Source organism: Danio rerio, chromosome 20, assembly GCF_052040795.2.
Source record: "Danio rerio strain M-AB ecotype USA chromosome 20, GRCz13ab, whole genome shotgun sequence".
Lineage (NCBI taxonomy): Eukaryota > Metazoa > Chordata > Actinopteri > Cypriniformes > Danionidae > Danio > Danio rerio.
This window is the reverse complement of record NC_141040.1, coordinates 33,025,991-33,051,180: the sequence shown is the minus strand read 5'-3', so window position 1 is coordinate 33,051,180 and position 25,190 is coordinate 33,025,991. Positions and strand designations below refer to the sequence as shown.

Here is a 25,190-nt window from a genome sequence, read left to right as displayed (position 1 = left end):
TCATCGCCAAGCTGACAATCTGGACCAGTGGATGTTTATATGGTTGTCAACCAGGGATGTGTGGTCATCATTCCCACCTGCCATCATTAGATATGCTATTGTTAAAATAAATATTTGTACACTGATCTGTGCTTTAAATGCAATTTCTGTATGATTCAAATAATTCCATTCATTTTTATAATCAAAATCTCAAAATCAAATGTATTTTTAATGTTTCCTGTTCAATTACAGCAAGGTGTTGTAAGATTGCGCAATCACTTGCAAAACTGGGTTGAGCATGTGTCTTTTGCTCACTCCATACTACCAACGTAATGCTTTTTTATAAAAGTTGTATATATTGTAGACATTTTTATTTCATGTCCTCACTTTTCAAATAATAGTAATGTAATCCTCATATTTCTTTTATTTATTTAGTGATAGATCTGACATAAAGCAGCAATAAAAAACATAAGGTGAGGAAGGCAGTGGCTTTTCCGCAAAGAAGTGGGTGCACGTGAGGTCACGTTTATTCTTGTTTAGTGGTAGCTCTTCTTCACGTAGTCACGTAAAGCTCAATAGGAGTCTGTTATTTTGTTTTGCTCTGACTGACTCCAAAAGAACAACAGCATATTATAAGTCTGTAAAATGAACTATTAAAAGTGCTGATGATTGTTATAGTAAGTGCTGTATTGTTGTCTTTCAGGTTTTATCCTAGCTTTAATGCGCTTTTTAAAAAAATAAATAAAAAGCAAAGCAGCTGCTTGCCATCGCAACAGCAATGTGATCCAATGGACGGCCGATCGCTTTCACTCCAAAATGGCGGAATCGCAGGGCTGTTTCTGGGAGCTGCTGTTGCAATGGAACATTCTATTGAGTGTCACCTCTTGGTCATTCTAAGCTCTTTGCCTGACCTGTCTGCATCACTGCTCTTATCAAATGTCCAATCTGCTTCATTTTCATGGTCACTAAAACCCATCTCATCCTCACTTTCATCTGCAGGAAGAGTTTGTTCTGTCCTTTTCTGCTTTCTCTTAGCATAGAACATGGTGGTCCTCACTAATACACTGTTACCTGTATTTATATCTAGCCAAAAGTATTGCCAATAAAATTTGGTTTTATCCATAATGCAAATGCCATTAACATATGACTAATCAACATTATATTACTAGCATTCTTGTTGTTATTGTTAACTTAAAAGATCACAGCTGTCCTGCTAACTAGCTAACCTATTACAATATTGCACATTCCACTATTGCCATTTGGCAACACATACATTTGATCAATTAAAAAAAAACTACTGTGGTTTGATAAAAACTTTGAGTTATGAGCATTTCATCATAACTTAAGGAGGTGATGTCTCCAATTTTTTGTGGATCTGACATGAGTTGATCCTTTCTAAAATAATTTTAAAATATCATCATTTGTATTCTAAAGATAAACAAATGTCTGGTATTGGAAAAACATGATGGCGTGTAAAAGATGACAATCTCAACAGACCACAGCAAGCAGCTACACTTTAATAAACCTGATGTCTTCCCAAAATAATCCTGACAGCACAGTTTTGAAACAGTAGTGGAGGAACTTCAAGACTAGCACGTTGAACACCTAATTTTAGACTGACAGTGTTTGTGCTCCACAAGTAAAGTTGTAGCAGGTGGTTGCGTGTGGCTTATTTAGTTCACCAGATGTTTCGTGAACGACAGACACTCCTGGGCATCTCTGATTGCAGCGGTCTTGAACATCCACTTATTTTATAAGCCTGAAATCTCAAGAATTGCACCCATGACACGGACAAAGTTTCATCGTGTGCATGAGGCGAGGCCAATCCTTAGCCTCAAGCGCTAACACACCCGCACTCCCAAATCTTATTTCCTTTCAACGTGGTTGAGTGAAAGTGGAACATTCCAGCCTGCCAGACTAAAAGGTGAGAGAGCACAAGCAGTAAACACACTGTGTCACATGTTCCTGCTCCTTCCTGTCTAACCCTCGCTCTGTTTTCATTTTGACTCTGTCCTGGACCAAGAGGCCAAAGGAGATCCACGTCCACAAGCTTTCCCCAACGACACCATAATAGACCATCCCAACAGCTTATCTGTCAGCACGGCTCTGTTTTCCTGAGACCTTTTGCTGATCCATTGCGGCACCACTGAGAAAAGTCACTCCCAGTATAAATATGGATTTTATAGGTCTGTAAAAGGGAAACAGACCTCGGACAGGAAACTCTGAATAACTCGCAATCAACCTCATATCCCCTTTCTCATCCGATTAGCGTTTTTAGCATAGCATTCCTTCCTTTGAGCACCCGTTTGACCTTCTTGTGTCAGACGTGTATCATGGAAAAAAAATACTATCAGACTAATTTCTCCTGGCTTCCTGTTATTTGGAACATTCCATGAACAAACTTTGACTGTATCAGCGCTGCTAATGAGAGGCTCCGGCACTTGTTTTCCATCTCTTTGAACTTAATGGTATGCAAAAATGCTGACTAATGACTTGAGCATTGTTGCTTTACAGACAAGAACCAATGAGAGGACTGCAATGGACAGCTGACAATGGTGAATGTAGCAAAGAATTCAGGTAACCTGAGGTATTGTTCCTCAAAGTGATGCTTGTGCTTATACTGGATGTTGCGAAATGTAAGATTTCATTCATATATGCAAATTCATTCATCTCAGAATACAAATGTCATTTTATTTAAATCATTACACAACATGAAGCTCAAACTTTAAACGGGAATGAATGCTCTCAAGATTGTAAATGTCTGTGGAGGATGCATATTTTTCAACTGTTTTGATTCATAAAACGCAATCATCAGCAACCACGAGTATTTTTTTGTATTTCTCTGCCACTGATTTTAAGTTTATGAATATCGAAGGACTAAAAGTTGAAGGGATAGTTCACCCAAAACTGAAAACTGTCATAATTTACTCACTCTTTACTTATTTCAAACGTGCTTGAGATTCTTTCTTCTGTTATTTTGTAGATATTATGAAAGGTGAAAACCTGTAACCATTGACTTTTATATATAGTGTATCCGGAAAGTATTAATAGCGCTTCACTTTTTTCACATTTTATTATGTTACAGGAATATATTCATTTATTTCCTCATAATTCTACACACAATACCCTATAATGACTATGTGATTTTTTGAAATTGTTGCAAATTTATTAAAAATTAAAAACCTGAGAAATTACATCAACATAAGTATTCACAGCCTTTGCCATAAAGCTCTAAATTGAGCTCAGGTACATTCTGTTTCCACTGATCATTCTTAAGATGTTTCAGCAGCTTATTTGTAGTTCACCTGTAGTAAATTCAGTTGATTGGACATATGAAAATGCATATACCTGTCTATATAAGGTCCCAGGGTTGACAGTGCATGTCAAAGCATAAAACAAGCATGACAAAAGAATTGTCAGTAGACCTCTGAGACAAGATTGTCTCAAGGCACAAAGCTGGGGAAGGTTACAGAAACATTTCTGCTGCTCTGAAAGTTCTAATGAGCACAGTGGCCTCTATCATGTAAATGAAAGATGTTTGGAACCACCAGGACTCTTTCGAGACCTGGCCGACCATCTATGCTGAGTGATCAGGAGAGAAGGGCCTTAATCAGGGAGGTGACCAAAAACACAATGTTCACTCTGTCTGAGCTCCAGCGTTCTTCTGTGGAGAGAGGAAAAACTTACAGAAGGACAAGCATCTGTGCAGCAATCCACCAATCAGGCCTGTATGGTAGAGTGGCCAGACGGAAGCCACTCCCCGCCTGGAATTTGCCAAGAAACAATATTCTCTAGTCTGATGAGACTAAAATTGAACTCTTTGGAGTGAATGACAGGAGTTACGTTTGGAGAAAACTAGACACTGCTCATCACCAGGCTAATACCACCCCTAGAGTGAAGATCTCTGTCGCTTCCCTTCCAACCTGATAGAGCTTGAGAGGTACTGCAAAGAGGAATGGGCAAGAATTCCCAAAGACAGGTGTGCCAAGCTTGTGGCATCATATCCAAAAACTTGAGGCTGTAATTGTTGCCAAAGGTGCATCAACAAAGTACTAAGCAAAGGCTGTGAATACTTATTTACATGGAAACAGATTTTTTATCTTTTTTCACATTGTCATTATGGGTTGTTGTGTGTAGAATTTAGAGGAAATAAATTAATTTAATCCATTTTGGAATAAGGCGGTAACATAAAATGTGGCTTGAATACTTTCGGATGCACTGCTTTTGTTTTTTCTACTATGACAGTAGATAGTAACAGATGGTGTCAGCGTTCTTCAATATATCTTTGTTTGTGCTCAACAGAAGAAAGAAAGCCATAAAGGCTTGGAACCATTTGAGGTAGAGTAAAAAGAGTTTTAAGTACATCCAATAAAACTGTCCTTCCAAGTTATGATGCAACTACTCTGGCAAATCAAGAGGAGAGCTCTTCATCAATATATCTAATTCTAACATCCCAGTTAAAAAACTTTTCAATGCAACTTTGTTTTCAGGTCAATTTTACTTTGTCAGATAAGACTAGGTTAGATATTTTTGGCTGGAATGCATGGCTGTGCAATTCTGTGTCTCGGTTATGAAATGCCATGATGTGCTTCATTCAGTTGTGCTTTTTTGCCAGTGTTAATATTAGGCCCCTCATGACCTCTGCACTCTTTAGAGCAGGGGTGTCAAACTCAGTTCCAAAAGGGTCGAAGCCCTGCACAGTTTAGTTCCAACCCTGCTCAAACACACTTACCTGTAGGTTTCAAACAAGCCTGAAGGACTCAATTAGTTTGATCAGGTGTGTTTAATTAGGGTTGGAACTAAACTGTGCAGAGCTGCGGCCCTTTTGGAACTGAGTTTGACACCTGTGCTTTAGAGTGTTGAACAACTGGCCTTCTAAAATAAGTATATCCAATAAACCAAAAAATAAAACCAAGGACAGTTCACCCAAAAATAAACACTAAAAGGCATTTACTTACTCTCAAGTTGTTTCAAATCTGTAAGAGGCAATATGACAAAAGAAGACAATATGAAGAATGTTGGTGACCAGATAAAAATACTATATAGACCAATAGTTTGGTTATCCACACTCTTAAAAAAAGATCTCTTCTAGTCTTCAACAGAAGAAAGAAATTGAGGTTTTTAACAAATGGAGAATTAATAAGAGATGACAGAATTTTCATTTATGGGTGAACTACCCCTTTAATGACGCCTGTTATTAATAAAAAATAAGTTTGCTTTGTAAAATGTTGGCTAGAGACTTCCCATGTGTTGGATGATAAGATTATGTCCTGCAGCTCCCATTTTTTGAACTCGACACTGTTTTCTAGCAACTGTATCCAAGAGTACGGTGAGCACATTAGAGAAAAATTCAAGATTGAACCCCAAGAGCAAAATAGTGCTACTGATTACTCTACTTAATGTGGGCCGCTTAAGCCACACCAAACTATAGGAAGCTGAATGAAAACAGTTAGGCTTGGTGAAAATAAATCTGTTTCTGCCTAAATGTCTGCAAAACCTGCGGTACTCCATACCACTTTCGCTTAAGACACGCAAAGTTTGACATATCTCATTAACAAATCCTTCTAAGTGAACCCATGCTGTACTTTAGCATGTTGTTAAGAGACTATATTTTTTGCAGGAGAGTTTTTTCTCTTTATAGCCTCCCGATGGGTCATTAAAGGTCTCTAATCAGAATCTGTTTAGCCTGAGCCACAGAGTCTTCCTCCATCATCATCTTACTGATGCCATTAACAATCCCCAAGTTAATTGAATGAGGGAACCAAGGCAGAGACTATAAACACATGTACACAGGAAAATCTTGAAGACTTCACTAAAATGGCTTCAATCGTAATGGCAAACAGAGTTCAAGAAAACAGTGGCTGCAGACAGATGTAATCTGACCTGTTCTGTCTGGTCATTTGCCTCCAGTTTAAGTTACTCAAAGGAAAATTGCTTTAACTAAGTAAACTTTTTAATAAAACTAAACAAATACCTATTTGAGGATTTCTATTGCACACATTTCATATATTGTGCTTGGTTTCTTTCATTCATTTTTTTAACTCTTTTATGCAAATGTCACAATTCAAACAGCATGGGAGTCAAGTAAACATGATAATTTCTTCCTCTTTAACGTACATTTACGAAAAATATGAATTAACACATTTCATACAATGCCTCAAGCAGTAAATGATGCTAAGAAAACCGCCTGTAAACAATAATGTACACTTCCTGACAAAAGTCTTGTTGTCGATCCCAGTTATACGATTAACTTTAATTCGTTGATCATTTGGAAAAGTGGCAGAATTTAGATTTTTCCGATGAATCATCTGTTGAACTGCATCCCAATAATCACAAACACTGCAGAAGACCTATTGGAATCACATGGACCTAAGATTTTTACAGAAATCAGACAAGTTTGGTAAAGGAAAAATCAAGATTTAAGGGTTACATTCATTATAAAGGGGCATGCGAGAGGTCTTCAGAGTGGATGGCAACATCAACAGCCTGAGGTATCAAGACATTTGTGCTGCCCGTTACATTACAAACCACAGGAGAGGGCAAATTCTTCAGCAAGATAGCAGTCCTTCTCATACTTCAGCTTCCACATCAAAGTTGAAAGCAAAGAAGGTCATGGTGCTCCAAAAATTGGCCAGCCTAGTCACCAGACAAGAACATTATTGAGCATGTCTGGGGTAAGATGAAGGAGGAGGCATTGAAGATGAATCCAAGGAATCTTGATAAACTCTAGGAGTCCTGCAAGAATGCTTTATTTGCCCTTCTAGATGACTTTCTTAATATGTTATTTGATTCATTGCAGCGATATATGGATGCAGTCCTCTAAACTCAATTTTTTTTTCCACTGCACCATGACTTTTTATTCTATACTGTACAGTATTTCTGTTAAGTGACAAGACTTTTGTCTAAGCAAAGTCAGACCTTACTGTTTGAATTAAATAATTAAAAATCAAGGCATGATCATATTTTATTTTGGTAAAATAAAAGTAATCTAGAGGCCTTTGCCCTTCATATAAGCCACTTCTGATATCAAATGATCAACTTGAAGTCAAGTTATTATTTGTTGATCCTTAAACTTGGATGAGCAACAAGATACATTATGTTAGCATTACGTTTAGCTCTGGTAAGTAATTCACTGTGCATAAATGTAATGTATAAATGCAGGACACAATTATATAATTAAACATTGAATGTAAAACTGCCTTATCTATAGTACATGTCTGCATAAAAAAACAATAATTTGTACATAAATTGTATTGTATCTAAAAATGAAAAAGCCACTAAACTAAATTATTTATTAACTGCAGACTTTAAAAGTATTTAATTATGTATATGCATAAAGGCTTTCTATTAAATGTATAGCATTATCTGGGGATTTTTTCTACTCTTAAAAATGTCATTTTAATTTATGTAATGTGACTATTCATGTAAATGCTAAGAGATGGATTATAAACATGTTTGTTTAAAAAAAACTATGTGTATAAATAAATCACTGCATAAATCTATAGATGTTCTCACTAATAAATTAAGTGCAGTTAACTTATAATGAATAAGTTTGACCACCTTACAATATTTGAACAAGTAATCCCAATGTTTTAAGCATTTTAACTTAAATAGATTAAAGTAATCTTGACTTACAATAATATCTATTTACAATAATTTGGCAGTTCATCCCACTGTGGCAATCCTTGATTATTAAAGGCACAAAGCCGAAAAGAAAATGAACGAATGAACATTTGAGTGGTCACTGTACAATATTTACACAATAAAAATATTTTAGAAGTCTAGGTATTGGTTTTTGTCTACTTAAATGTTTTAGTTCAGCTTACTTGATAATTTTAAGGCAATTGGTTTCCTAATATTTTCCTATTAATGTAAACACTAATAAGAAATTAACACAACTAATTATTTTAAGTCAACGATACTGAGGTTTACTTAACTAGGAAGTTGTAAATACAAACTGTTTTGAGTTACATTATGCTCATTTAAAATTATTATACAAGTTTATTTAGAAAAAATGAGGAAACCAATTGCCTTAAAATTTCCAAGTAAGGTCAACTTATTACATTTCACAGTGTAGATTTATAAAATTATATTTCTTAAATGTTGATAAAATTTCAATCTAAACAGCTACAAAAAATGAAGGCAAAATGTATAAAAAATTTTATAACATGCTTTCCTAATAAACTTTCTATTTTAAGAGCCCAAATTATTTATAATTATTTAGTAATTACATGAATAAAATGACTAAACATGGCAGTTTTAATATTTTTTTCCTACTTGTGAAATGAAGTCAGTCAGTCATAGAAAATCTACAATTAGTCATAGATATGAGAAGAAACAAGAGAAAAGTTTGCCAGTAAGACCATTAGTCAGTGTGCAATCATGTGTTCAAGTGAAAAGAAAACCTGCCAACACCATGTCTTGTCATACTTATTGATGATAATGAGGGTCGGTTCACTGACTTCAAGCTGCAAAAGAGTACAGACTTTGACCCTTTATGTCGACTCAAATGCAGGCCTTAGGAATCATCTCTCAACATAATTCAACAATCAATGTCAAAACAACTCTCTCTCTCTCTCTCTCACATAGAACATTTAGTTCTGTTCATCCACCCAAGGCGATAATCAATAGCACAGACCTCTCAGGAACCGAATATCTTTAAATGCCAGACACTGACAATAAATCACTAAAAGGCCACTTTTTACATCTGTTCTGTCAAACATGCCTTAATATTACCAAAAAAAGTATATCAGCGATGCCCTAAGGGTGCTGTCACCACATATTCAGTGATGAGCCCTACAGGATCAAGTACTCATGGCATGCGGTAGTAAAAATTAATCATTAAGCCTGTGAAAATAGCCATGAAAATAGCTTGCAGCGAATCACATGGGTTCATACGTGAGTCACTCTCCCCCCTCCAGTGATGTGCATGAGCCTCTCACCTGCAATCCTCCATCTGCGCCCTATTTGGACGCCTAAATGACTTCACATCATTTCGCACTCAAAATACTCCTGAAAAAATATGTAAACCAGTCTCAATGTTTGGTCTGCTTGCTAACACATGCAGAATTTGCATATTACATTGGCATCGGACATAGCACAGACCTTGGTCATCACAAAAAAGCTAAACATAAACATCTCCCTGCAAAATTTTTACCACAACTACTTCAACTATGGTATCAGTTCTATGCAAAAAGGCATGCAACGTGACTTACTATACTTAACGAAGCACCAAAACATTTACAGATTAAAGCAAACAAGCTTGAGGGCATGGTTTCACTCGCTCATTAAAACCACCGAAACCTCAAAGCCGACTTGTCCACACTGGCAGCGATGATGATGATGATGATGATGTTGTGGATGACTAATGTATTTACATGGTTCATTCTGACATGGTACGTAAGTTACCCAACCGCTGAGCAGAAATGCTTGCGTGTGTGTGTGATTTACCGGAGCACCTGTGAGTTTCTTTGCATGATTCAAAGCCAAGTTAGAGCTGGTGGTCCTTCAAGCTTGACTTATCGCTTAATTCTGGTGGACTCCACTAACTCAAAAAGGAAATAGTTGAAAGGCACAGATAAATGCTCACGGTTAAGGGTCAGTGGCTAAAGCATTTTGATGAGAAATGACCATACAAAACATGAGAAGTGATGTAAGTCCAAGTTCAACGGGTTTGGGTGAACAGTAGCCTTTTGATCTGCCTGGTTACACTTCCCCAAACCATTTTAAAGTAGTCATGGATTGACAAATCAAATTTGCCTTGATCTTTTATCATAAAAGAGGTCACTGTACAATAACAATATCCTGAAAACAGGATGTCCTGAATCCATAATAATACCATAGTGAAATCTTTTAATGAAACCAAGTTACCAAAATCACTTTTTTTGTTTTGGTTTTTAAAGTGTCACTATTTACATACCATTTGACGTGCAAATAAATAATTATGAGAATAACTAATGAGAATGTGTAAATAAATGACTTTATAAAAAGAAAGATCCAGATTTTTTTCTAGCAGTTTCATTATTTTCTGCAGCTAAGATCTTAAAATGAGATGAGCTGTCTATTGTACTTGTTTGCATTTCATTACTATAACAAGGCTCAGAAAATTTCATATTAGGAGCTGTATTTATAGACTTTGATACACTGATTATCAGCTTACAAATATAATGTGTTATCGCTTATTGGTATCGGTGAAAATTTCCATATCAGTACATTCCCTGTTTTGGCAAATTGTTAACACAGGCTCATTGGTAATATGTGCCCAGGGCTATATTTTGAGAACTGCAAAAATGCGCCTGGGGCTTTGTCTGGCATTTTGTGTGTACAAAGAATGCTACATGGCGGTATGACGCTAGCAACAACTTCTGTTCCTTTTTGCACTACCACTGACTGCTTACCTCCATATGGATGGCTTTTCCAGCATGACCAGTTTGCTCTGTAGCTCGACACTTAGAATGTGGAGCAGAGTGGACCAGGGTAAGAATCCAGCGAAAGATGCTTCCAGAAACCTGATAAAACAAAACAAAACAAAAAAAAGCAGTATGAAATAGTGTATGCAGTAGAAGTATAATATTGACTAACACTTTTTTTAATGATCTCACAACAGACATTCTCCTGAATGTATGACAAACTGATAATTGAATTTGTTCTTTAAATCCTAGCCTACTAATATACTATATTACTAATAGGGGTGTCACAATTAATTGTATCTTCGATGCACCGCGATGCAGACACTGAAAAAATTGTATCAGTTCAATAATAGATTATAAACGGTTATTACGTACTGACATCATTTATCTCATATGCTATAGCTTTCTATGGCACCCCTAAAGATGTTATATTTTATTTTGACTCAATTTATCTGTTAAATTTATAATGATTCTTTCGATTTTATTTGGTAAATTTTATATTCATTAATGTAGATTGAATAACTCTAAAACTCGCTCCTGTACATTAATAGCAAGAAATGTCAAGATACAATTGAAGTTGCTAAGGAAATGAAGTAAATTGAACCGCAAACTTGCTGTTAATTGGGTAGATTAAATGATCTCTTACTTCTATTGTCATTGTAAAGGTTTTAAGTTTGAAATGTTGAAAGTGTCTTTTTATTTATTTTGATTGTGTGATTTATTTTTTTGTTTATTTTATGTTATTAATAATGTTTGTATTATTTGGATATCATGTTTAAAATGTATATTTGCTGTTGTTTCAATAAAATAAATAAATAAATAAACGAGTATTTAGAAGACTCCAGCTTCGTAAAAAGTTACAGCAGACGCCCTGTTTCTTTGTTAAGGAGAAAACAAAAGTAAACTCAATTTCTCTCTCTCTGTGGAACTTTGACCTGCTGGTTTGAGGTAACGTTTCCTCTCTTCCCTGCTGTTACAGCAATACTTCTGGATACAGAAATGATGCATGTATGCAGAGCAAGTTTTCTCCTCAGTGTCTATCATGGATCAGCTGTGATCGCCACTACCATTTATCTGTATCATTTATCGGTGAACGGTGCCAGAGCGTTAAAGCCAATCGCAGGCCTTTCTTTTGAGCGCATAATCAATCATAGGGGTGTAAGAACTCGCTTGACAAGGCTCAGAAAGCGAGCAGGAAAATTTATATTTGTTTACTTGCTATAAATGCTCATGTTGTTTTGTGTATGTACTTCTCTAAACGTGGTTAAGTAAATGATTTTACATATTGTATGTAGTTCCATTATTTTGCCATGCCAACATTTTATAATATGGCATCTTATATAAGATATTACAGCTCAACAAATATTTCTTAGAACTGAAATTAATGTTTAACATTGTGATGATCATTTGAAAGATCATTTAAAACCGAAAACTGGAGTAACCGCTGCTAAAAATTCTAATAAAAAGTATTCAAATAGAAAACACTCGACTGTACCGAACACAAACCTTTGAACTGCAGCAATTTAGTACATTTCAGCATGTTCAAAATAATGTAAGCGTTAAGAATAAATACCTACAAAGCCTAACACTAATCTAAATAAGCCTGATGTTGAGTCTGACTGTCATTTTCTTTCATTTTTACAAAATCAGGAACACTTCTCTAAACATGCTCTTTCAGCAAAAGATTCAAAAACCCTAAAAGCATGTGGTCAGTAGTACGCATGGCCTCCAGATGAGAGCATTTCTGTGAAATAGTGAGGGGGTCGGACGTTTCATAACCGACATCCACCCCACCTGACTAGCAATGTTCCCTTTGACTGCTATTTCCAGCACACTCCCTGACCTCCGTCCAACAGCTGGAAGTTGACTCACCTGCAGTTGAGGGAGGCAGATTTTGGAAGGCAGGTGGGAAGGAGGGAATTCCCAGCAACCTTATAAAGATACAAAACACCAACTCCAAAGTTATCGTCTTGCTCACACGGTAAATTCACCTTTGGACAAGGACGAACACAGACGGCAGACATTCCTGAGATTCCTATCCATGCCACTAGATACTGTTCCAGTATCCAAACCCCATATTATTTTGTGCTTGTCTTGGCGATTTCTCTCTAAACACTCTCAAGTATCTTCTGGGATATCTATTTTGTGTTTGTTCACACTGCTGATTTTCATCTGCGCATTTGTATGCAAAACGCACGTAACAATAGAAGCTCTCATGTGAAAAGGCATATGTGGACCACATGTGCCACTTTTCGATCACAGCTTGTGATTCTCAACTACTCTCCACTCTCTAATCACTTCCTAAACAAGCTCAAACAAAGATCTGGCTGTTAATGTTATCTAAATATTAGTCTTTTCCTAAACAGGCCGTGCTCTCCAACAAGCTCTTCACATTAGTTGTAAAAAGAAGACGTTTACTGTAAGTCTGCGCCTTGGGTTTTGTAAGGCAGGAGGCCGGAAAATCAAACACGATGACTATGATGCTGTTGACTCAAAAATAAAAACTGCATTATTATCAACCCACCCTCATGCGGGTTCCACAACCCACAGTCCTAATTCTGTCTGCAATTATTCATTTCTTGTTTTAGAAATACATGTTTTTATGAACTGTTCTTCAAAAATAAAAGAAGAGCAAGTATTCAGAAGTATTCAGAACCTATTAAAAATTTCACTCTTTTTTTTTTATAGCAGCCATTTGCTAAAATCATAGCCAGCTTTAAGAAGGGTTCTGGTCCTCCCAAACCTCTTCCATTTAAGGATTATGCAGGCTACTGTGCTCTTAGTAACCTTAAGTAACCTTAGTAACCTTAACGCTATACTGCTCAGTGAGCGCCGTCTTTTGGATGAGACTCTCTGTGGTCGTTAAAAATCCCAGGATGTCCTTCGAAAAAGAGTAGGGGTTTAACCCCAGCATCCTGGCCAAATCTGCCCACTGGCCTCTGTCCATCATGGCCTCCTAATAATCCCTGTATTCCAATTGGCTTCATCTCTGTCTCCTCTCCACCAATCAGCTGGTGTGTAGTGTGCGGTCTGGCGCAAAATGGCTGCCGTCGCGTGGTGGTGGATTAGGAGATTCCCATCCCCCTTTGTGTAAACCGCTTTGAGTGCCCAGAAAAGCACTATATAAATGTAAGGAATTATTATAATTATTATATTTATTAAGTGCAGCAGTCATTTTTTTGTGACCTTGGCCAGAAATCTGCCTCTGAGCTTTTCAGGCAGTTTCTTTGACCTTATGATTTGTTTGCTCTGAGATGCATTGTGAGCTGTAAGGTCTTATATAGACATACACTGAAAAAAATTATTCAAAGATGATTCCTTAGATTTACTAAAAATTTTTACGTTAAGTGGTTCTTAACAATTTATTTGTGTTGAATTTAAACAAGCAAATTAAGTTGAACATTATTAAACTTAATTTGTTTGTTTAAATTCAACACAAATAAATTGTTTGCAACAGTTCTGCATGCAACACTTTTTTCAGTGTAGCTGGACTCAAATAAAGATGTAGAACAATCTCAAGGATGATCAGAAGAAATAGGCAGCATCTGAGTTCAATATACAGCAAAGAATCTAAATATTTAGGACTCTGATATTTTAGTTTTTCTTTTTTTAATAAATGTGCAAAATGTCAAAAATTCTGTGTTAGAATCATGTCATGAATCTGAAGGAGATTCATTCAGTCATTGACTCAATTGTGTCAAGTTATCATGACCAATACAAAGATTATAAAGGTGACTTTGTTTTGGATCCCTGTTATCTTTGACTAATATTTCAAGAGTTTACTTTTAGACATTGCTTTACAATATTAGCAGGTTTGGCGTGCTGTCCCAGGAGAGAGCCCTGAGCTCGAAGACAATTGAGCCTAGGGCTCGCTTGGTCAATTAGCATAAAAGGGGGTACAAAATCAGAGCTCCCCTGGAAAAAGGAGGAAAGGAGGAGATGGGGATCAATTTGATTGGATTATTGCTGATTATAGGAGAGAGACCAGCTGCAATCAATCATATAATGCGCTCCCCTTGAAATTAGTTTGTAAAATTTCACTTAAATTTGTCTGAAACATTAAATTGTGACAAACATGAAAAAAGATGACATTAGTAAGGGGGCAAACGCTTTTTCACAACCTGTTTTTGTCATGATAACTTGACATTACCAAGAAAACATAACTTGTCATAAATCTGTCATAAACATGATTGTCATGATGCCATTATAATTGTTTCATGAATTTTAATCGCTTCATTAATATTTTGAGTGAAAATGTCATCAAATGTCCTTAAATATCAACGATGCTGTTGTAAAAAAATTGACAGTGTACTGACACGTTTAAAGACAAATTCAGTTTGTTTCACTGAGAAAAGATATCTCAAACATTTCTCCAAAAGTCATCTCAAACACTGCCATATTTGCATCTGGGTGCATGACACTTAATGACAGTTGTCATGCATAACATCTCCATCATATATTTATTACATGTCGTGTCAGGATTATAAAAGTGTCATGATTACACCTTCAAATAAAACGTTAACTTTTTTTTTAATATAACCTAAAAAAAACAGGATCATGCACTTGGAATGACATGTTTTCATTTTTTCCCCCTTACTGTTAAAAACACAGCAGAATTCGTTAAGCCTAAAATATTTCCGGTGAGATTTCTGAAATCAGCTTTGGTTGTCTTGACTGTGTAACACACTTTCTTGCATAGCTAGAGTAGGATATGTAAACACTTTGGGTATGAATGGCATGTTCAAATGTCATTATGTATGAAACAGTCTGAAAAACAACACTTAGTGACCAGGACTTGTAAAAATCACAGCAGTTAGCACAATAGCAACAACAATTCTTGGTTTAATTCATTAGTAATCAAGCACAAGACATTTGCACAAACAACTGATCTGAACATGATACTTCTCTCTACACTGTCTTGATAACAGTGTTTAAACTCTCTTTAATTCGTGAAGAGGTTATTTAGCCAACACAAAAGAAATAGAACATGTCATTAAAAAGTTCAGTCCTTTTTGCCCTCAACCCACGTAAGATGCCTCTAATACATAGGTTAGGGGGGGCATTGGTATCCCTGCTGTGCTTAACTGGCCAGCAAACTCACCCGACCTAAAACTCACTGAGAATTTATTGGGTACTGTGAAGATACAACATGTGAGACACCAGCGGGGGTCTTTGTCTTTTTGCATTTAAAATTGATTCTTGCATTTTGTTCTTTATTCGAAGATTTTAGCTACCATTAGTACTATTTTTTTATTTATATTTAACTATAGTATTATACAAAATTAGGTTTCTTACACCAGTCAAAAAATAGTTTTCGTTCTAAGGCCCATAAGAAATTAGTAAAGAGTACATTTTTGTCTATAATTGATTATGGTGATCACCTTTATATGCATGCAGTCGCTGCTCTACTTAGAAAACTGGATTCTGTTTATCATGCAGCAATACACCTTGCCACAGGCGCAGACTCGGGGACGCAACAATGTATTTTGTACAATCCCTTAGATTGGTTATCTTTATATCAAAGGAGAAAATTACATTTGTACTTATTTGCCTTAATGGCTCTCTCAGGTAAACTACCATCCTATCTCTTTAATTTGCTAACATTTCACGTAAATAACCAACGCACCAGATTGGTTTCTGTATTTATTTAACAGTCTCAAGGGTATTGTCAGAACTTGGCAAACATACTTTTTCCTTTTATGCTCCTAGGGCTTAAAATGACCTGCAAAATCAGCTTAATCTTGACACAACTCCGACTCTGAAACATTTAAACATCTTCTGTACAACATCTTAAAAGATAATTGTAATTGGTTTTTATGATCTGACCTTCTTACAAATAGTGATTTTGTAATTTTGTGCTAACATTTTTTGTAATTTTTTTGTGAATCTTTATGTGCTCCTGCCGTCTTGACCAGGTCTCACTGGAAGAAGAGACAGTGCTTTCTCAATGTGATCTCCAGGCTAAATAAAGGAAGTAATAATAATAATAATAATAATAATAATAATAATAATAATAATAATAATAATAATTACATATTTCTTTAGGGTGACTTCAAATATTATGTCCGGGGGCTACTGAAAGAAAATAGACTTTAGCTGATTCTGGTACATTTAAAGAAATGTTTTATTATTGTAAATAAAATAATATAATAATAATAATAATAATAATAGTAATGTAGGGTCCAGCCAGTTGGTCCAATGACGGTATCCAATGGTGGATGAAGGTTCACTGCATGTTCGGTCTTTCCAGTGCACAATGTTGATCTATATTAAACTTAACTCATATCTGACTCCAATTTTAGTATGAGGTGGTTTAGAATATTAATATATTTATCCTCGTTTTATCTGACTCCAATTATAAAACATTGAGAAGATTATTTTGTTTCCTTTCACATTATTTTAGATTATGATTGAATATTCTTTTGATTTGTTATTATACCTTATTCTCATTTACTCAGATTCCGATAGCATCTCGAGTCTTGCACCGGCCGGGTATACAATCTCTTAATACAAGCTTGTCAGTCTTGGTCATTAAACAGAGGCGATTAACCACTCTCCTAGAAAGGCAGAACAATACTTACTCAATTTAGGAGATTTTTATGTGGTCCCCATAGATCTGTTATCTACTAATTCAAGACAAAGTATTTTAATAATAATCACGCAGGATTATACTATTGTAGATGAAGGCCTAAATATCCACATTTAAAGTAGTTTCAACAATATTTTGTTGTTCTAAATAGAAAACCCATAGTTGGCCTTTTACAGTCCAAGTATACATGAATAAATGCCAATTTGTTAGTCGGATCTCTACCAACATTGTATAGCGTGCCACGCTGCTCCATCTAACATGTTTTAGTCCGTTACTAACCTGTACAGTGGCTTGTAGTGCTATAGACAACAACATTTATCAGTGATAATAACACGAGGTTTGAATAATTCAAAACATAATTTATTAGTCAGGTAAATGTATTATGCCAAATTCAATCAGTCAATTCATAAACGATCAATACAAAACATCAAATTATCAAAGATAAATCCAAGATTAAAAGATGCATTCCTGACTTTTTACATAACGTGTAAATTTTACATAACGTGGAGCCTAGGCTCCATGTTATGGGCTGATCTGGGTAGGCAGAATCGCGCTGGGTCTTTCTCAGACCTTACCTTAAATAATCCAAGAATTCCCTCAAGGAAGGGGGTGTGAATAACAAAAGGCATTCACACTTAGTGTAAAAGTCACACCCCCTTTACAGTGGTTCAAAAGATACCTGAAGTTATATATTTATTGTGTTGATTATGTCTGTTTCTGAGAGAATGAAACCATTGTACCAATCGCACTGAGACATTTCAAATGATATCAAACATGATAGTTAAAGTCAGTTTGGTTAATCTAGAACATTCAAACATTGAAATGACCATATGCGTGAGTTGGGGGATGAAGCTGAGTTTCAGCATGCTCAGATGCAAATGCAGCAGGAACTGGTTTTTCCCGCATTCCCCCCGGTGGGTTGTGGAGTCCATTGGCCCTGTTTTCAGCTCATGTTTTAAATTGTCAAAGACATCAAAAATATTTGTAATATTTCAATTCTTACAGTAATAACAACAATAACAATAATAATAATAATAATACTAATAATAATAATAATAGTAATGTTCTGTTGCACTGTAAAACCCAACAGTAAACTTTATCAAATGAAATGGGTGTAGTTAACTCAAAATTGACTGTAAGTTAATTCTTCTCATTTGAAAGGAGTTTTGAACTCAGCGTTGAAGGTAGTGAGTTAATTAAATACCTCATTGCTTCAACTTAAATGGAGTAAGTTCACAGTGACAGTACTATAGATTCGTTTTTTACTCAAATGGTTTGTTGTGATCGGTTACCTCAAACAGTTTGAGTTGCCTTAAATTATTGGGTTTTACAGTACTCAGTTTGTTTGAGTTCTCGTCATTTATTGGGTTTTACTGTGCTCAAACTGCTTCATTTACTCAAATGGAGCAAGTTCACAGTATTCATTAGGATTAGTTTTTGAACTTAAATGGTTTGTTGCAACCGGTTTCTTCAAACGATTTGAGTTACCTTAACCTTTTGGGCTTTACAGTGTAAGTAGAGGAAAAATTTTAGCTGGTTTAAGGGAGCCATAAGACTGACCACCGAGAGGACAAAGTGAGCAGATATTGAAGGATAACCCTTGCATTCAACGTAAATCGGGAAAGAACCAGGAACAAGACAGCTATTTCTCCCACAAATATGCCCAGATGGTGCACATGTGCATGTGTTGTGCATGTGTTGATTAAGTGTCCAACCAGAAAAGCTCTGGAACTGTCCGGGGTATTTTATTGCCCAGTGACAAAATGTAAGTGAAAATTACAGATGTTAGAAACCAAAGAGGAAATTGTTAATATGTGCAGGAATTTTATACAATGGAATTTTATTGTCGAAAGTTATTAGGTGCTTACATAAAACAGGGCTCTCTGCAGGCTCCTCGGATTAAGTACACAAGATTATTTCTAGTGTTATTAAACAATTGGATTTTATAAGCCAACGATTGCCACAGTGTATTTCCTAATCATTTTATAAAATAAAAGCTTCATTCAGTCATGGGTGTTCGAAGCCATTGCATCAGAGCACTTGAGATATGTTTTCACTTAACTTTTAGTTGATATTAAACAGAGGCTTTTTGAAGGAACTCTTGTTTTTCCTGATAGCAACTGCTTCTCAAAGATTTATATTAAACTGCAAATAAATATTTCTATTTAACTGTGAAAATAACATCGCTATAAAATTCAAATGAAAGATTCTTGGATTTTAATATGAAAATATTTACTTTCTACTTTCTTTAAACTATTATGGTCCTGATTAATGGCAAAATGTGCATTTAGAAGATACAGTATGTGCATTAAAAACTGCAGTCTCTCTTTTATGATAATATACACTCACCGACCACTTTAAAAGGTACACTCCAACTCCTCGTAAACACAAATTTCTAATCAGCCAATTCCATGGCAGCAACTCAATGCATTTAGGCATGTAGACATGGTCAAGACAATCTGCTGCAGTTCAAACTGAGCATTAGAATGGAGAGGAAAGGTAATTTAAGTGACTTTGATTGTGGCATGGTTGTTGGTGCCAGACGGGCTGGTCTAAGTATTTCAGAAACTGCTGATCTTCTGGGATTTTCACACACAAACATCTCTAGAGTTTACAGAGAATGGTCTAAAAAAGAGAAAATATCCAGTGAGCGGCAGTTCTAGGGTTGCAAATTCCTTGTTGATGCCAGAGGTCAGAGGAGACTGTCCAGACTGGTTTGAGCTGAAAGAAAGGCAACAGTAACTCAAACAACCACTCGTTACAACCGTAGAAACACCCCTCATCGCACAACACGTCCAACCTTGAGGCAGATTGGTTAAAGCAGAAGAACACACCAGGTGACACTCCTGTCAGCTAAGAACAGAAAACTGAGCCTACAATTTTCACAGGCTCACCGAATCTGGACAATAGAAGATTGGAAAAAAGTTGCCTGATCCTGATGGTTTGGATTTCTGCTGTGACATTCGGATGGTAGGGTCAGAATTTGTCATCAACAACATGAAAGCATGGATCCATCCTGCCTTGTATCAGTGGTTCAGGCTGTTGGTGGTGGTGTAATGGTGTACGTGGGATATTTTCTTTGCACATTTTGAGCCCATTAGTTCCAATTGAGTATTGTGTCAACGCTACAGCCTACCTGTGTATTGTTGCAGACCATCTGCATCCCTTTATGACCACAGTGTACCCATCTTCTGATGGCTACTTCCAGGAGGATAATGCCCCATGTAATGAAGTGCGAATCATCTTAGACTGGTTTCTTGAACATGACAATGAGTTCACTGTACTCAAATGGCCTCCACAGTCACCAGCTCGCAATCCAATAGAGCACCTTTGGGATGTGGTTAAACAGGAGATTCACATCATGGATGTGCAGCTGCCAAATCTGCAGCATTTGCGTGATGCTATCATGTCAATTTGACCAAAATCTCTGAGGAATATTTTCTACCTTGTTAAATCTATGCCACAAAGGATTAGGGCAGCTCTAAAAGCAAAAGGGGGTCCAACCCGGTACTAGTAAGGTGTACCTAATAAAGTGGCCGGTGAATGTGTATATCAATGCATAACACTTATGTTTATAAGTATCAATTCTTAATATTAACTATTGGCTTATTAGTTGGTTATATTATTTAGATATTGGCTGTCTATTAGCTCTCATAAAGTATGATGTTATTCTACATCCCTTACCCTACTCAATACCTAAATCTGCTACCTTAATAACTACGAATAAAATGCAAATTAAGAGTTTATTGAGTTAAAAGTCATAATTAATGTTGATTAATATCGAGAATAGCACCTTAAAATAAAGTGACTGATCAAAGATTTTGATGACATCACTCTACACTTCAGCTTCGCGTCAGATTTCCTGTCCAATCAAATGTTCTTGTTATTTTTGTTGTTTACAAAAATATTGTAAATCTTTTCTTATCATATCTTGAACAAGATTTTATTCAGTACCATGATCATAAACAAGATGTTCTGGCTTAAATAAACTGCCATGAATTTAGGTGTCAGAGATTGCAAGTGAAGCACAGACCTTGACTGCTTTTGTGCCTGGTAACCCAAGCAAACATGACCTCTGTGACTCTGCACACTGCGGGAGAGAAGGAAAGGGCCCGTTGTCCATTTATGACTCCATTAAGGGTCCTGGAGAACATCCAGATTTCCATATAAAGTGATAATTTGGCCTGTTTCCCTTGCTCCTGCAGGCAAGAAAATGAAACTAATTTGCGGCTAAAGAGAGGTTTCATGGAACAGTCTCAATTTGTTACAGCAGTGGCAAGTCTGCAATTACAGCCAGGATAGACAATGTGATTATGTAATCCAGAAATCATGCCAGCCAATCATTCCTTAAACCCCAATTTTAAGGCTCTGGCACAAGAAAAAAAAGATAAGCAGATCAAACGAGTTTTATAACAGGCAAACACATCTTAAAGTGCTCAAAAGAAGAACAAATCCACAAAAAAATAATGCAAGTATAATGAGCAACATGCCCGATAATATATCAGCTGTCTCATGTGGTCTCTTTATGTAAGGGCTGTGTTTTTTTTCCTAGGGAAATGAGGCAGAAGTATTTCTAACTAGATATCACAAGATCATATGTTGGTTTTTTATCACTTGGCAACGAAACACTTGCAAAAGTTTGGCCATTACAAACAATATAGTTAGAAGGACAGAAGCTTATCTGGTCACAGTCTTCCTTACACAGGGTTTTTATAGCTAATCTAGCCTGTGTGGGTTTTATCATGACACTCTGCATTATGTCACATCATGTTTACATAATAATCACTCAGCAATTGCGTATTATTTACTGCTGGATTGTTCTTACTTTCACCATTTTAATAGCATATCAAGAAGATCTGCTTAGAGCATTATCCTTCAGACCAAAAGTATCCAGACGTCTACACTGAAAATCCATTTTCAGATGTAATTTAATCTCATAAGTAAATGAAGTGATAAAATGTGGCCGGCGTGTAATACTACAAATGAGTGTGTCGAGGAAATAAGTGATGCGCAGCGACGAATGCGATGAAATACCGCAGAGCGAATACAGACTTATTATTTGGGATGAGCGTGATAATGGGTCCTTGGGTACACTGTGTGACTGGAGGCATGAGGATATGGAAAAAAGCCAAGATTATGTGCTTGGCAAGGTCAGATTACAAGCAGCAGAAATAATGCCGTAATAGCCTCGGTCAAGAATTACTACAGTCGTAAAAAAAAGACTAATTTATTGCTGCTTTGTGTTGTTAAATGAGATGCATTCCACTGATTGGTTTCCTAGCAAGGTCAAAGAAATGCTAAAGATGAACACTGATGGCACTGAAGGCACACAAACTAGTCTGCACCTCAGCGTGTTTACTAGAACATGTTTACGAGGCCGAGTTTTATTTTTTAGCATAAATCTGTATTAATAATTTCAATATTATATGTGAATTGATATGGACTGCAAAATCAAACATACTGTAAGTGCATATTTTGGGTAATTGAGACATATGCATTATATGAAAGCTGAATAAATAAGCTTTCAACTGATGTTTGGTTTGTAGGATGGGGTAATAATTGGATAAGTATGCAGAAATTTGTATCTTAGGGTTAAAAAAATCTAAATTTTAAGAAAAATCCCATTTAAAGCTGATTTTAATAATTAAAAGTTATGTTTTGACAGATTTACACTCTAAAAAAATGTTGAGCTATTTATTTAACACAATTGTTGAGTCGAAAAAATGTTGCTTTGTTAGGTTGTTTTTAACCTTTTTTGGGTTATTTATTAATAACTCAACCAGTTGGGTTAAATATTTAGTGCTTTGTTGGGTTATTTTTCATCTTTATGGGGTTATTTATTTAATACCTCAACTAGTTGGGTTAAAAATTTTATTTTCAACATTCAACTGATTTAACGGACACAGAACAGCTGTTTTATTATGCATACATAATGTTGGAAAGGGGCTGTAATGACCTATTTTTGGGTTATATGTTGGGGTATTTTTAACCCAAGTATTTTAACCGAGAAGGAAATTTACAAAATTTAATTATGAAACATGATCTTTACTGAACCATTTTGATGAGTAGATTTTGCATCGTTTTAAAGTATTTCACATTAACTGTGATTGATTTGATATAAAAGTATTGAATACCAGTTGTGTTTTTAGCATACATCTGTATTAATAATTTCAATATTATACAGTATGTGAATTGATATCCAGTTTTAAGTACACATTTGGGGAAATTAAGATGTATGCATTATCTGAAAGCTTAATAAATACGCTTGATGTTTGGTTTGTTAGGATAGGGTAATATATGCCTGAGATACAGTAAAACTAATCAGAAATCTGAAAGCTGATGGTTAAAAAAAATAAATAAATATTGAGAAAAAATGACCACAAAGCAGATTTTACTAATCAAAAATAATGTTTTGATATATTTACAGTAGGAAAATTACCAAATATAATCATGAAACATGATCTTAACTAAATTTATATGATTTTTGGCATTGAAAAATAGTATCTACCATTTGTGTTGTTTTAAAGGATTTAACATTAACTGTAATTGATTTCACATAAAATGATCGAAAAAAATGTGACCGCAGAGATCCCTTTCATGTACTTTTGGAACTATCTGGCTATTGAATGTTCTATCCCAATCCTTTGTAAAGCTGCTTAGGGAACAATCCTATTGTGAAAAGCGCTATACAAATAAACTTGAATTCAATTAAATGCAATATATGTGTAAAAACATCACATATCATTAGCACAACACTCAAGGCAGCTCAACAAGGTATTGCCAACTTAGACAGGAGTGATTTATTTTCAGGATACCGAGCCGTGCACATTCCCGGAAGAAAATGCAGGACTACCATCAAGGTATTTGTTTTTACTGATCTTTTCAGTGGACCCCCAGGTCCCTAGCAACATTTCTCTGGCCCCCAGTTTAAAAAAGCCCTATAGAACATTCATTGGCGGTTAGTTGTATAAACTCAGCAGAGAACAATGCTCTTCACACTGAACTTTGTGCTCATTATGCTCTGTAGTCTGACTTGAAATAATAGGTTAAGAGTGTTTTTTCTCTCTGTCATTATTGAGATCCGTGGATGGTCATCTGCTTTATGTGCGGCATTTTTGAAGGCAAGAGACATGTTTGTTTTTTGTACAAAAGATCAATTAAGTGAATGAAAACAAGATCCAGCTGAGTGCACAGCTGAAAAGGGACCCGGTGAAGCTTGCCAATGACATCCACTGGGAATGAACCATTAGACACACAATGCGTGAATGCATTTATGTGCCACAGAGTGATGAATTAAAAAAGGCTGCTAAAAGCTAGTATGACACCAACGTAGAAAAAAGCACAAAAAGACTGGATTCTTCATAATCCTTTGCACATTTTGTCTCTCCAAGGGTGCCCTTGTAATTATTGCATACAATTGTACACGCAGGGAAGACTTCACACTGTGGCGAATGAGTAATTTAGCATTTTTGAGACATAAGCTATTCAAAATAACCACATGTAATCAATAAAACACATAGCAAAATCAGGGTTTTAATTATGTTAAAGATCAGTCACGGACAAAACGAGTCATCTGCTTCAGCTCAGCCTCTAATCAAATAAAAAGTATATTTTGATGATAAACCATCTGTTTTTTTCCATTCATGCGGGTTAAATTACAATTCTCATCACATAATCAGGCATTGAATGTTATTAAACAAATGTATGTGTCATCCGTTTCATATTTGCAGCAGAGGTCATCTATGATTGTTCACAGAGGTCATCTGTGATTAAATGAAGAATTTCCACAGGATTTTCCATGAATTACAAAGCAAAATGCTTGATTATGATGAAGCAACAAAGAAATTAGTGAAATTTTGTAGAATGCCTCATACAATAAACAATGTAAAATGCTGGGTTCCACACAATTCCTTCATGTTGTCACAAAAAAAAAAAATCATTAAAGTAAATTAATTAATTCAATCATTCATTTTCTTTTCGGCTTAATTCCTTTATTAACCAGGGGTCGCCCTAGAGGAATGAACCGCCAGTTTATCCAGCATATATGCTTTACGCAGCGGTTGCCCTTCCAGCTGCAACCCATCAGTGGGAAACACCCATACACACATACTCATACACTATGGCCAATTTTGGTTTTATTCAATTCACCTTTATAGCGGATATATCTTAGGACTTGTAAGGAAAAATGGAGCACCCGGAGGAAACCAAAGCGA

At 35.8% G+C, this 25,190-nt stretch overlaps 2 protein-coding genes and 1 long non-coding RNA gene across 12 annotated transcripts in view; 1 reads left to right on the top strand and 2 right to left on the bottom strand.

Annotated features, from left to right (window-relative positions):
- The window catches only part of LOC147839360 (uncharacterized), a 963,858-nt gene that overhangs the window by 258,893 nt on the left and 679,775 nt on the right, over positions 1–25,190 (bottom strand). The gene's annotated exons all lie outside the window — the stretch shown is intronic.
- LOC147832235 (uncharacterized) overlaps positions 1–25,190 on the bottom strand; it is a 165,773-nt gene that overhangs the window by 109,785 nt on the left and 30,798 nt on the right. For 6 of the 10 annotated variants that reach the window (XR_015518494.1, XR_015518495.1, XR_015518496.1 and 3 more), the window contains exon 3: positions 10,377–10,487. Coding sequence is in view for 5 of the 10 variants with exons in the window: in XM_087298321.1 (XP_087154447.1) it covers positions 10,377–10,487 (111 nt within the window). In the remaining 5 variants the exon portion in view is untranslated. Of the gene's footprint in view, positions 1–10,376; positions 10,488–21,010; positions 21,177–25,190 lie in introns of all 10 variants that reach the window. The other 4 variants (XR_015518498.1, XR_015518497.1, XM_087298318.1 and 1 more) reach the window with 1 other exon arrangement.
- LOC147839361 (uncharacterized) overlaps positions 1–25,190 on the top strand; it is a 62,304-nt gene that overhangs the window by 30,422 nt on the left and 6,692 nt on the right. The gene's annotated exons all lie outside the window — the stretch shown is intronic.